At 40.9% G+C, this 15,068-nt stretch overlaps 1 protein-coding gene across 1 annotated transcript in view; it reads left to right on the forward strand.

Moving 5' to 3' along the window:
* Positions 1 to 9,012, forward strand: part of chrna8 (cholinergic receptor, nicotinic, alpha 8) — a 196,897-nt gene extending 187,885 nt beyond the window's left edge. The window contains exon 10 of the mRNA XM_043715303.2: positions 5,531 to 9,012. Within this exon, the coding sequence (XP_043571238.1) occupies positions 5,531 to 6,052 (522 nt within the window). The 3' untranslated portion in view covers positions 6,053 to 9,012. The remainder of the gene's footprint in view (positions 1 to 5,530) is intronic.
* Positions 9,013 to 15,068: the final 6,056 nt, after the last annotated feature.

Consider the following 15,068-nt stretch of genomic DNA (forward strand, 5'->3'; position numbering starts at 1 on the left):
GTGGTGCTGGAAAAGCACAGCAGGTCAGGCAGCATCTGAGGAGCAGGAGAGTCAATGTTTCAGGCAAGCCTTTCATCAGGAAGCCTTTTGTGCTTTTCAAGCACCACACCTTTTGACAACCAGTCTGGGGTTGTCAGCTACTAGTTGCCCAGAAACATCATGGATATCTGACTAAATCAGATTGGATTCAAAAGGTGGAGTCCTCATAGAGATGAAGTTCCACTTTCACAATAAGGATATGCTCTATCATGTGTGGCATTGTCACTGAGCTAGATGATTTCAAACATATCCAGCAACTCTAAAAGGGGAATCCATGAGGTGCTGTGGGCCATCAGTCATAGCAGAATTATATTCAGCTGCAATCTGCAACCTCATAGTCTGATATATCATCCACTCTATCATTTCTATAAAGTCAGCGGATCAACAGCGGCGCAGTGAAGAGCACAGGAAGGCATGCCAGGAACAGCACCAGTATATCTAAAATTGTGGTGTCAATCTGGTGAAGCTACAACCTGGGACTGCTTTTGTGTCCAACAGCTTAAGCAGCGATAGACAGACCTAAGTGATTCCACACCCAAACAATCAGATTGTAGATCTGCTGTCCTGCCACATCCAGTTGTGAATGGTAGTGGACAGTTAAGCAAGTTGCTGGAGGAGGAGCTTCTACAAATATCAGCATTCTGAGGAGTCTTCCACAGCTACATCTCCCATTAGTCTTAGTCTTACACACTCAAGACTGTGTGGCCAAATTCTGCCCCAACTCCAGTTACAAGTTTGCTGACAATACCACCATTGCAGGATGGATCTGAAACAATGACAAGACAGAATGCAGGAAAGAGATTAAGTGCTTGGTGGCATGGTGTAAGGACAACAATCTCTCTATCAATGTCAACAAGATGAAGGAGTTGGTCATTGATTTCAGGAAGTGGAGTGGAGGCTATCCATGGAGCTGAGGTGGAGATGGTCGAGAGCATCAAGTTCCTGGAACTATCACCAATAATCTCTCCTGGTCCACCCATGTTGATTCAATGGTCAAGAAAACACAACAGTGTCTCTACTTCCTGAGGAGGCTAAGGAAATTTGGCATGTACACAAGACTCTTACCAATTTTTTACAGATGCACCATAGAAAGCATTTTATCTGAATGCATCACAGCATGGTTTAACAACTGCTGTTCCCAAGACCACAAGAAACTCTGTTCACAGAGTCCAGTCCACCTCACAAACCAACTTTCCATCTATTGACTGCAAGAAAGCAACCAACATAAACAAAGTCCCATCCCAGTTATACTCTCTTCCACCCTCTTCCTTTTGGCAGAGGATATAAAAGCTTATGTATACGTACAAATACATTCAAGAACAGCTTCTTCCCTGCTGTTATTAGTCTTCTGAATGGAACTTACAAATTTTAAATTTAATGTTGATCTTGCTTTCTGTGCACCTTTTCTGTAGCCGTAACATTGTATTATTCACTCTGTTCTATTACATTAATGCACTTTGTATGGTACAATCTGTCTGTACTGTATGCAAAACAAAACATTTCACTATATCTAGATAAATGTGACAATAAATCAAATCAAATAACAATGACTAATGTAACTTGTACCTGATTGTTAAAAGAATAAACCAAATCTTATTCAAATAAAACCCTCATCTCGTTATGACTTGACCAAGACTATTCTGCTACCACTGTAAACCAAGTAGGCGTTAGACCTAGTCAAGGGAGGAGGAATGTAGTAGCATCCTTCCAATCAAAATATCTAATGGTGATAAGTAATAGATGTTGTTGCTTAACACTACAAAAATTCATTGAACCCAAAGGAAGAATGTTGCAGAAGACCAAATGTGTGTACAGCTTTAAAGACTTTAATGCTTTAAGAAGTATTTAGACAGTCAACCACTGCAATCACTTGAATAAATATGTAGGCAGTGTGGATGGACTGACTGGGATGAGAAAAATTCCAAGCTAAAGCCTTGATTAAGTCTGGTAAGAAGTGCTGAAGAAGCAGTGAGGGCTAGAAAGAGCTAGATCCACTTGACAGTTGCAGATTCAATCAAGAAATGAGAATCTATCGAAGCTTCCCAGCTAAACTACTGGGATTATTTACATATTGCGGCTCCAAAAATGACAATCCCTATTGGGTAAGGGGACAGTTAACAGCACAAAACACACAGAGAGAAGTGTAACAATGGAAACAAGAGTACTTAGAGCTCATAATGATTGTTGCTGCAATAGACAGTTGGCATCATGAGCCATGGGGCCAGTGGGTATATCAGAATCTATAAAAGTACTTTACATGGAGGTTGCAGCATCAGGAACATTGCAAAGCAGAATTAATATGACAAAGGAAACCATTTATAAAGCTAAAGCATGCAGGGTCAAAGAAAAGATCATCAGAAGCTGGGAAACCTGCATTTTAATTGCAAAGATATGGGAAAATATTGAGATACAACATTATTATTTAAAACATTGAAATAAGGAAAAGAGCATTGCTAAACTCTGTGATTTAACTGATTTAAGACCAGGAAAGTAAATAGCCATTTACAGAAGCAAAAGTCTTCAAGGCCAAGAGATTACATTAGCAATGAGATACTGAAGAATGTACAAGTAAGAAGAATAATTAATCACAGTAGGAAAATATGGCAGCAGGAATAATATCAACTGGAAGATTTAGATTAGATTAGATTACTTACAGTGTGGAAACAGGCCCTTCGGCCCAACAAGTCCACACCGACCCGCCGAAGCGCAACCCACCCATACCCCTACATTTACCCCTTATTACCTAACACTACGGGCAATTTAGCATGGCCAATTCACCTGACCTGCACATCTTTGGACTGTGGGAGGAAACCGGAGGTTCCTCTGTATGTTTCTTTCCCAACAATGGCATTTTAGAACATAAACAAAGTGCCGGAGAAACTCAGCAGGTTTGGCAGCATCTGTGGAGAGAGAAACGGGTTACACTACAAGTTACACTATGACTTTTCAAAACTGGCCTTTAAACAAAACCTCGAATGGAGATAAATTTGGAAAGATGCAAAGTGGTGGTGATTCAGTGTCACCTATTGTTAGATCACACATTTTCCACTGAGAGCCCAGGCCTGGTGGTAGTGTCAGATAACCTTCATTGCAATTTACAGCTAAGTTGCAGCAACAGCAAAAAGGCACACACAAAGCTTTTGAATGTCTTATGCACTTCAAGCTTAGAGTGCACACGCCCCCAGTTTGATTGCTATTGGTCCGTGATGTCAGGTTATCCCTCTGTAATTGGCTCTTGGGTGGAGTATCTTACACAGTTCAAACTTGCTAATCACCAAGATGGGTGGGCTTGTATCCATCCGCCCCGGTCTTTCATGATGTTTTACCAGACCTCCTTATCTTTCTCCTTGAGGCTTTTCATAATGGATACTGTATTCAAGTAACATTTGACAGCTATATTGTGTTAACTGCCAATCAATTAGATATTTGCCTATTACTTCATAACCTCTTAAATTTCTCATTTTAGGGAATACAAAAGAATATTGATTTTTAATCAGTTCCAATAAAGTTGTGTGTTTACACCTAATGTTAGCACTCTTTGGATAACAAGTTATGTCTTAATCTGTTCATTCAATCCACATTCCAATATCTGCTAATTTCTATATTCATTCCTCTCTGCAGTGAGAAGGGGAGCTACTTTTACTGTCTGAAACTGGTTTGAATCTTTACCTCTAATGGTGATTTTGTGTATATGAGTACATTTATAGCTACTTTGGAATTTATATCTACAATTATGTAAAGGATCTTAACTAAAACACAGACTTAATGTTGTAACAGGTTGATTAAATTATTCAAGAGAAACAACTAGTTAAATGTTAAACAATTGCAGCTACACGTTTTATCTCATTTAAGCAACCTTGATAGTAGAGAGTTACTATTGTTTTACTTGCAGAGACTATGTTAAGCAAGTATTTTTCCACACGCTCTAATTACTGTCAGGCATATTCTACAGCAATAGTCATGAACAAGTATCAGCTATTTTGTGCCATTCAGTTATGGGCAGTCCTAACATCCATTTTAATTTTCAGAATTAAATCCACCCCATCTGACAAAGAACAAAGAGACAATAAAAAAAAACATTCAACACAAGTGTGTTTCCTGAAAAAAAATTATTTTGCAAATGCATTGCTTAAGTTCAGTAATAATATACAGTTTAATAAACTTACAATTAATAAATTCTTGGTAGAACAGTACTTAAACATTGCTAAAAGAAGACAAGAGTTTGAATGTTTTTATTTTGCATTCATCGGAACTGGGGCACAAGAAAGAGTCTTGAAAAGTTATGTACTATGATAAGAGGGTGCTATTTAGTTGGGCTATCATTGACATGGGGGTGCAGCAAGTTACATGGGCAACAGTTTGACCAACCAGAATCTCCACCTGCTTCATCTAAGAATTAAGATTAATGGTAAACTCTTTTTGATGGCATTACTATATCAATAATGCCCTGTCAAATTTACTGTACCAATCAAAGAAACAAATTGAGCTACCATTGGAGCTGTTATGATTGTTATGAAGGTGTAGAGTTCCTGTACCTTTGAGTGTTGAAAAACTAACAAGGTTTGCCTGACACAACACAAAGTGTTCTGAACAAGGTAACAATGTAATATTTGGTCAAAACAGCTAGCAGTAGCTGGGTTGCTATGAGACAAAAACAAATTCAATTTCGGCCAATCAGTTTAAATTATGCCCCAAGGTACCAAACTCCAATCAAGTTTGAATGTAGTATTTTGATAATATTAAAGCCAATGAAATGATCCGATGTTTTGGAGTAGAAAACCGGACATTTTTGAACAGTTGAGAGAGAGCTGCCAAAGACCAACAGATGTAGGCTGCTAGTTTAAGAGCTCTCTGGGAGGTACCTGCCTGTAGAAGAAGTCTGCGGAGCAGAACATCGCAACTGACCTGGAGAGAATTACAAAGGAGATTTGGCAAAGTTGGCTGGTTTTGAAACAACATTTTTTCGTAAATCATAATTGTGACTTTTTTTTCTTGGATTTGTATTGTATAGTGGGAAGTAAAAGATAGGTTTAAGAGAAAGGAGTTGTAAATAGTTGTTAGTTAATATTCACTGTTAGACTTAAAGAATAAAGTTGTTACTTTTTACTTTAAATAATGACCTCTGGAATAGTTCTTTAACAGATTATAGCACAGGGTGAATCTTTTCTGTGTTGCTGGTTTAAATTAGCAGAGGAGTTTACCCCGTGTCATAACATGATATACTGTACTAAATGAAGAAGAGCAGGCAAATTCTCATCAGTGTCTTAGACAATATTTATAGCTTAACACCGTTGAAACAGAGTATCTGGCTAGGAACACATTTATTATTTGTAGGAGCTAACTGTGCACTAATTGCCTACTTTGTTTCCCATATTACAGTACTTTAGAATTACTTAATTGGGTTTAAAATGCTATAGAACTATGCTGTGGCCATGGAAGATGCAAAATATGTAATGATGAGCATTTTCCTTTCTCCTGGTTTTTCTAACAGGTCCGAGTGGTGTTGTTGAATTGGTGTGCTTGGTTTCTTCGCATGAAGAAGCCTGGAGATGGAAGGAGCAGTGTGCCTTGCAGGTACAATCAGCAGCAGCAACAAAGCTTCAGCACCGTGGAGATGAGTGGAATGCCCAGTCAGCGGTCTGGCAATGGCAACATGATCTACTTCGGCTATCACACTATGGAGAACCCATGCTGCCCTGTCAGTGCTGACTCAGGTATGATGTGCGGTCGGATCACTTGCTCGCCTTCCAAGGACAGTGGCTGTGCCCAGAGCATTCCTATTGTTGGAAGCTCTCTGGAGATCGTGAAGATTCTAGAGGAGCTTCAGTTCATTGCCAAGCGTTTCCGGGACCAAGATGAGGGTGAAGTCCTCTGCAGTGAATGGAAGTTTGCTGCTGCCGTGGTTGACAGATTGTGCTTAGTGGCATTTACAGTGTTTTCTATAATTTGTACATTTGCCATTTTAATGTCAGCCCCTAATTTCATAGAAGCAGTTTCAAAAGATTTTGCATGAGGCTTGATTTGATTCACCAAAATGCACTATCTCTGAACAAATCTTCAGATGTCAGCAACACAAGAATACAAGAGGTGCTAAGCACCATCTTTGAACAAAAGGATATTCAGGAAAGTAATTTCACAGAAAACCCCATACAAATCCCCTTCATTCCTATCACTGAAACATTTTTTTTAAAACAAGATTGCCATTCATTTTATATTACCATTTAATGTAAGTACATTTGATGAGAGAAAAGTTCCTTACCCTTAATGATGCATTTAAAGGCTTTGAAATTATACACATGCTTACAAAAAGATCTTGATGACATGGCCTGACAATTCAATTACTTCCTAGTTAAAAACTGCCCGGCCAAGACTTGGCCCCACAGTAACAGAAATGATAACAAGAAATTCAGCAATGTATATTGGAGACAAAATTCCTCCTTTACCAAAACACAAATGGATGTCTGTTTTTCTCTGACATTGTTAGAAGAAAATCAAACAAGTAAGTTTCACTTTTAATGTAATTGGATCAATTCATGATTAATAATGATAAAAACAGACATGCACCTTTTTTCTGTTAAATAAGGAATCTTTGAACTGAACAGTTTATGATATGTAAAACAAGGAAAAAAATGTTTTGTGACACTGTGATATAGCTAAATCCCAAAATGGAAATACACAGCTGAATATACTTATATTTCCAATATGGTCACTCCCTCCCAAGAGTCTGTCCTTTGTTAATATTTGGTCATGTGAGCAGGGAAAATAGTTAAATATTAATACATTTGAAACAATAAATATTTAAAATGTTGTTTCACTGGAGGTAGTGACGAGCAGTGGGTCTTTCACAAGAAGAACCTGTAATTTGTATATGATGCTTATGATGGAGCAACTGGGGAGTTTAATGCAATTGTTAAGAACAACTGGGGCTAACCATCACTGCTAAGATGTAGTATGTAACATATGGCTCACATGGAGAAAACCTGTTTATTAAAAATGGATGATGAACTACACTGCATGGAATATTATGGGAGGCTTAACAAATTATACATTGATTAGGTACATCGGTATACAATCTAAAACAAAGCCTTATTTAGTAAATTAGTATGAATGATCACTCCTCACATTGAACAAAAGGAAGAAAGATTTCTCTTTGGTGACTTGATCAATATAAATCCCTCAACCAATTTCACTAGAAAGAGTTACCTGCTTGTTATTTCATTGCTATTTGAGGCACTTTACTGCTTGCAGTCTGACTGCTGGATATCGAACATTACAGTAATGATTACACTTTAGCAATATTTTATTGGCTGTGAAGCATGTTAAGACACCGAGAGGTTATGCAAGGTTCTATATAACTGCAAGTTCTTTCTTCCTCTCTCATAACTATCATTAGGTAGAATTTGTGGTAAAGAATCAGATTATTCAGCCCAACTACTTTGTGCTGGTGTTTTAACATTATGCAAGTTGCCTCACACTTCACATCTAACATTTTTAGCACATCTTCCTATCCTGATCTTCTTCGTGCATTTATCTAGCTTATCATCAAGGCCATCTATACTACTCACTTCAGCTACTCCACGTGGTAGCATGATACATGTCCCAGCTACTTATATGGTAAAATATTGTATCACATCATTTGACAAACAAGCAGCTGAATTCAGCACGTACCGCTTTTTTTTCCGAAAAGCCTGTAGAATAACTATTACTCAAACCAGAGGTGCAAATTAGAAAAAAAAAGTATTGTGTAGGTGAATTAGCAACAGATGGGTTGGAGAAGAGTTATGTTGGCTGTAAAAGCACATTTGTGAATTAGATCTTCAGCTCTTTTGCACAGTTTGTTGCACCTAGAAGATAAATGACCTTCAGTTACTTATGGAGTTATGGTCCTTTAATTAGTAATGTCCAATGTGTATGTGCTAGTTTGTGCTACAGCATCAGAAATGAGGTGTGTTTCTGGTACTTAATGCTTTGCTGAAAATTTTCATATGTTAATTAATGATATAAAAAAAATTGAAGTGCATATATTTGCACAAGGTGATGTACAAGGGCAATCAACTATTTTAAAGGGCATTAGTATTTCATGCCACTGATCAAGTTTGTTATCGCTCTAATAATTAGTCTAGTCTGTTCTGACATCTGTCAAAAACTATGCTGTTACTATTATAATGTGTTTCTCTTGCAATGTGTACTTTCTTTGATCAGCTATTTGAATTAAATTATGCACTGGGGAAAACCCAGATGCCCATTTATTTAATGGTTGCTGTTGTATTCCAGACAAGATGTCTTTAGCCACTTAGCAGCTACTTGAATTGTGTTATCTATTATCCATTACCTTGATTTGTGTTTTCTCTCTCAACTTCAATCAAGTCTATGTACTAACCTGGTTGCTTTATGACCCTCAATGTGATATTTAATTGCATTAAATTCTTTACAAACCCAAATGACCTGCTGTACTTCTGGCGTTTAGATTTCTGGGAAGTATGCTCAGAGTTTCATGTATTTAGCTGTCTTTCTATCCATATCCCAATTGATGTAATTGTATCTGGATGTAATACAAAAGCTTTATTAGTTATATAACTGACTATAAATACGAGCTTTGTTAAATCTAATTGTTTCCTCTGTTTCTAACTGACCTGGCGCAAATGATATTTGTTTTGAGATGTAATGGCATTATAACAACTTGATGTAAGTAATAGTGTAGGGTTGGGGCTTAAAAAATGGCTGCTTTTCATAATGATTAATAAATCATTTCCGACATGAATTGAAAACAAAAATTCTAGAAAACCTCAGCTGGTCTGGCAAAATCTATGAAGAAAGAAACAGAGCTAACTGATTGTTGTTAGCTCTAACAAATGTAAGTAATTTCTTAGACTTGTTGATGTTTTGTGTTTCTGGTAAACAGAAGTTAAATGTAGCAGTAAATTTCATTTGTATTTTGTCCATCATTATTTCAGTGTTCAATTAAAGTTCATGCAGGTACCTGCTAGAGATGCTTAGTGTTTTGTGTAAACAGAAACAAGAAAAGAATTTGTAGGCAGTGGGTAGAACAGAGCTCAGATCTACCAAGTATCTATGAATACTCCAGGAATGCTTAATGAGTGGAATGATTGTCATGTATAATAGTCAAAATCTCTTCATTCTTATGGGACTGTGATGGTTTATTATACAAAGGAAACATGCAATGGCTAAAGATGATTTATCTATCTATAACAGACAATGGGGTAAATTTTATGCTTGGAAATTGGGTATTGCATCTCTTGCTGCTACCCACCCCTATATTTATGACATAATCATATCAGGTTACCAATTAAACGCCATTGTGCTGATCTCCAAAACATGCAAGACAGCAGCTCTCAAAATCACTTGCCTTTCTTAAAGGCAAATTCACGATCAATTAAGCTTGTTAACAATGCATTCATCCATAATTTTATACTGTCTAGATTTTTCTGGCTTTGATCCAAAAACATTGAGGAAATATTTAAACCAACTAAAATGAGGTAGCACATATAGGGCAGGCAAGGCCAACCACCAGGAGCATGGTGAAGGTGAGGAAGGTGGCCTTTTTTTGTGTGGTTTTTAATGAGAATATAAACAAATTATTTTGCGACTTTGAAATGATCAAAGACTAATTCTGAGAACAGAGAAACTTCGTAATTCTAGCTTTGATCATGGCTCTACCCCTCTGCCACTTGATCTGAGGTGAGAATGACTACCATTGGTATCAACGCAGCATTTTACAAAGTATGATATTTAGGAACTTGAGCAAAACCTGCATTACCATTGCTGAATCCCCCATTAACAACATTTTGGGGATTACATTGACCAGAGACTGAACTGGATCAGCCATTTGAATACATGACTACAGGAGCAGGTCAAAGGCTAGGAATCCTACAATGAGTAACTCACCTCCTGACTCCCAATTCTTATCCATCATCTGCAAGGCACAATTTAAGAATGTGATGGAATACTCTCCACTTGACTGGATGAATGCAGCTCCAACAGCGTTCAAGAAGCTTAATACCATCTAGGACAAAGCCTCTAGCTTAATTGACACCCCATCCGTCATCTGATGGATACTCCTAGACAACCTGACTCCACTATAATGGCATTAGACTTTATGGGGCAAATGTTCAGTCATCTTAGAAGTTGCTGTTTTAAGTCACTGAAATGCTGTGGTCAGTCTTTCAAAACAAACTCAGTGGCTTCAACCCAATAAATAAATGCAATTTCCAATTCTAACAGTTTTTTCAGTGTCAAGGATTAGAAGCATACAGCATTACAAATCATAGAGTTAAATATAACTGGTGTTCATTGTTAAGATCCAAAGGCAGTTCAAGTGTTACATTAACACAAATTTATTTTGGATACATTGAAATTCATTGTGCAAAACATGTTTATTTTCTCTTCGTTCAGTTAGACCTTATAATTAACCTTTCAGTTTTCTAGGTGCCATAACCAGAGACTCATCCAGCACAGAAAACGGCCAGGGTGCAAGCACTTCTCAGATTATGAACACAAGCTGAAGTTGTTACAAATTGTTTGAAATTTGCTCCTATCTAAAGATGCAATCTGATTGCAGAGCAAAGAATACTTATGCTTAAATTTATAAAAATATTAAAATCCATAAAGCTATCCTGTCAGAATCATAGCAATATCACTATCTTTAACACAAAAACTACAGGTTGATGCAGAATAAACAAGAGTGCAACAGCAGGTTAAGCCAGAGTTTGCAAAGGAAGAGTGCGTTTGTGATTTATAAAGGTTAAATCTATCATGAAAATGACATTTTGTGATGATTGCCAGATGTTTTCTTTCAAAGATTTAAAGGATAGTGCTTTTAAATGCCTTGACACTTATGGCTGTGCAATTTAACAAGTACTTCTGATAGTTTTGACACATACCTTTTCCAGATACATTGATTGTTCCCATTTTTGACTACTGTATTTAAATCTGTACACTTTTTAAGAACTCCAAGGGTACCTTATCACTTCCACAGAGCACCTGACTACCTCCAAATATGTTCTGAGACCATAGCCAAAGGGGCCCTTGCTATTCAACCTATTCTGAGCAGATCTAAAACTAAAAATCCGTGTTTCATGTTAGAGGAATGTAAAATCAGATTTGAGTGGAGGTAGCTAATGCTTTAAACATTAGCTGCCTCTGCAAGCTGCACATGTGTGAAACTCAGCCTGCTCACATGAACATCGGAAATGCAGTGTTTGGAAATGGGACTGACGACTACCGATCATTTCCATAATTTTTTTTCTGACTCTCTGTTCATGGTAAAAATCTGGGCTATGCAGTCGTTACACACAGGCGACCCAGTTTCGCGTGTCAACTGCATGCTGATTTCCTATGGAACCAAAACAAACAGTCCCAGTCTATCCTTATAGCCCTACAAGTTTATTTCCACTAGGTGCCATCAAATTTGGTTTTGAAATCTTCCATCATCTATATGTCCAGCACTCTTGTACGTGGCTAATTCAAGATTATTACTGCTGATTGCATTTAAAAAACAAGTTCCTCATATCCTCCTAACCACTTTTGCCCAAAACTTTAAGTCTGTACACCATAGTCATTTAAAGATCGGTTAATGGGAACAGATTTACTTTGACGACTGTATTTAACCCTGTCTTAATCTTGTGCACCCCTTTCAAATCACCCCTAAACCTCTTTGCTCGTCAGAGAATAACCTCTGTTTCTGCAATCCAACCTTTTAAGCTAAGGTTTCTCATTCTGGAATATCCTCCTCACTTTCTTGAAGACTTCCAAATCTTTCCTTAACTGTGCGGACGATAATTGAACCTATTATTCTAGTTGTGACTTATCCAGAGCTTTATAACGCCTCAGCATGACTTTCCTTTTTTAATCCACACCTACATTTACTAAGCCCAACATCTCTTATCATTTTTATTAGATTCCCTACAATATGGAAACAGGCCATTTGGCCCAACAAATCCACACCGACCGTCCAAAGAGTAACCCACACAGAGCCATATCCCTACCCTATATTTACCTCTGAGTAATGCACCTAACGCGCAGCCCTCCACTCACTCCGTTGCAACGCGCAGCCCTCCACTCACTCCGTTGACGCGCAGCCCTCTATTCACTCCGTTGCAACGCGCAGCCCTCCACTCACTCCGTTGCAACGCGCAGCCCTCCATTCACTCTGTTGCAACACGCAGCCCTCCACTCACTCCGTTGCAACGCGCAGCCCTCCACTCACTCCGTTGTACGCGCAGCTCACCACTCACTCCGTTGCAACGTGCAGCCCTCCACTCACTCCGTTGCAACCCCAACCTCACTATCAAACCAGCAGACAAGAGAGGCGCGGTAGTAGTTTGGCGCACCGACCGCTGAGGCCAAACGCCAGCTCGCAGATACCTCCTCCTACTGCCCCCTTGACCATGACCCCACCCCCCACCACCAAACCATCATCTCCCAGACCATCCATAACCTCATCACCTCAGGGGATCTCCCATCCACCGCCTCCAACCTCATAGTCCCACAACCCCGCACCTCCCGCTTCTACCTCCTGCCCAAAATCCACAAACCTGACTGCCCTGGCCGACCCATTGTCTCCGCCTGCTCCTGCCCCACCGAACTCATCTCCGCATACCTGGACACCGTCCTGTCCCCCTTAGTCCAAGAACTCCCCACCTACGTTCGGGACACCACCCATGCCCTCCACCTGCTCAATGATTTTCGCTTCTCCGGTCCCCAACGCCTTATTTTCACCATGGACATCCAGTCCCTGTACACCTCCATCCCCCATCACGAAGGACTCAAAGCCCTCCGCTTCTTTCTTTCCCGCCGTACCGACCAGTACCCTTCCACTGACACCCTCCTTCGACTGACTGAACTGGTCCTCACCCTGAACAACTTCTCTTTCCAATCCTCCCACTTCCTCCAAACGAAAGGAGTAGCCATGGGCACCCGCATGGGCCCCAGCTATGCCTGCCTCTTCGTAGGATATGTGGAACAATCCATCTTCCGCAACTACACTAGCCCCACCCCCCACCTTTTCCTCTGCTACATCGATGACTGTATCGGCGCCGCTTCGTGCTCCCACGAGGAGATTGAACAGTTCATCCACTTCACCAACACCTTCCACCCCGACCTCAAATTCACCTGGACAGTCTCAGATTCCTCCCTCCCCTTCCTCGATCTTTCTATTTCTATCTCAGGCGACCGAATCAACACGGACATCTACTAAAAACCGACCAACTCCCACAGCTACCTGCACTACACCTCCTCCCATCCTGCCCCCTGTAAAAACGCCATCCTATTCTCCCAATTCCTTCGACTCCGCCGCATCTGCTCCCAGGTGGCCAGATGGCCTCCTTCTTCAAGGACCGCAATTTCCCCCCCGATGTGGTCGACGATGCCCGCATCTCTTCCACTTCCCGCTCCTCCGCCCTTGAGCCCCGCCCCTCCAACCGCCACCAGGACAGACCCCCACTGGTCCTCACCTACCACCCCACCAATCTCCATGTACAGCGCATCATCCGCCGTCATTTCCGCTACCTCCAAACTGACCCCACCACCAAGGATATATTTCCCTCCCCTCCCCTATCAGCATTCCGTAAAGACCACTCCCTCCGTGACTCCCTCGTCAGATCCACACCCCCCAGCAACCCAACCTCCACTCCCGGCACCTTCCCCTGCAACCGCAGGAGATGCAAGACTTGCGCCCACACCTCCCCCCTCACCTCCCTCCAAGGCCCCAAAGGAAACTTCCGTATCCGCCACAGATTCACCTACACCTCCACACACATCATCTATTGCATCCTCTGCACCCGATGTGGCCTCCTCTATATTGGGGAGACAGGCCGCCTACTTGCGGAGCGTTTCAGAGAACACCTCTGGGACACCCGGACCAACCAACCCAACCACCCTGTAGCTCAACATTTCAATTCCCCCTCCCACTCCACCAAGGATATGCAGGTCTTTGGACTTCTCCATCGTCAGACCACAACAAAACGACGGTTGGAGGAAGAACGCCTCATCTTCCGCCTAGGAACCCTCCAACCACAAGGGATGAACTCGGATTTCACCAGTTTCCTCATTTCCCCTCCCCCCACCCTGTCTCAGTCAAATCCATCGAATTCAGCACCGCCTCCCTAACCTGCAATCTACTTCCCGACCTCTCCGCCCCCACCCCAGTCTGACCTATCACCCTCACCTTGACCTCTTTCCACCTATCACATTTCCGACGCCCCTCCCCCAAGTCCCTCCTCCCTACCTTTTATCTTAGCCTGCTGGACAAACTTTCCTCATTCCTGAAGAAGGGCTTATGCCCGAAACGTCGATTCTCCTGTTCCTTGGATGCTGCCTGACCTGCTGCACTTTTCCAGCAACACATTTCCAGCTCTGATCTCCAGCATCTGCAGACCTCACTTTCTCCACCTAACACAATGGGCAATTTAGCATGGCCAATTCACCTGACCTGCATATCTTTGGGCTGTGGGAGGAAATCAGAGAACCTGGAGGAAACCCACGCAATCATGGGGAGAATATGCAAACTCCATACAGTCACCCGAGATGGGAATCGAACCTGGATCCCTGGCGCTGTGAGGCAACAGTACTAATCACTGAGCCACCGTGCCACCCGATATATTTACAAATGCTATTTCCCATTCAGAAGTCTGCCAAAAGTGTTGGTGAAAAGTTTGACCTAAAATAAACCACTGATGTTATAATGATGTACTTTTGTGTGTTCCCACTGTTATGGACTAGGCCAAACCACTCAAAACATTCTTAAGCAGGTAGCCCAGACCATAACTTTGCAATTTGTTTCAGTAAGTATACAGTGAAAATTACCCAGAGTAAGTTAGTTAGGTTGACTACCAGGTTTTAAAACAGACACAAACTTGTAGAGTCATAGAGATGTACAGCATGGAAACAGACCGTTCGGTCCAACTCATCCATGCTGACCAGATAGCCCAACCCAATCTAGTCCCACCTGCCAGCACCCGGCCCATATCCCTCCAAACCCTTCCTATTCATATACCCATCCAAATGCCTCT

Source organism: Chiloscyllium plagiosum, unplaced genomic scaffold, assembly GCF_037043375.1.
Source record: "Chiloscyllium plagiosum isolate Xiang-an unplaced genomic scaffold, Cpla_swu_hap1 HiC_scaffold_2, whole genome shotgun sequence".
Taxonomy (NCBI): domain Eukaryota; kingdom Metazoa; phylum Chordata; class Chondrichthyes; order Orectolobiformes; family Hemiscylliidae; genus Chiloscyllium; species Chiloscyllium plagiosum.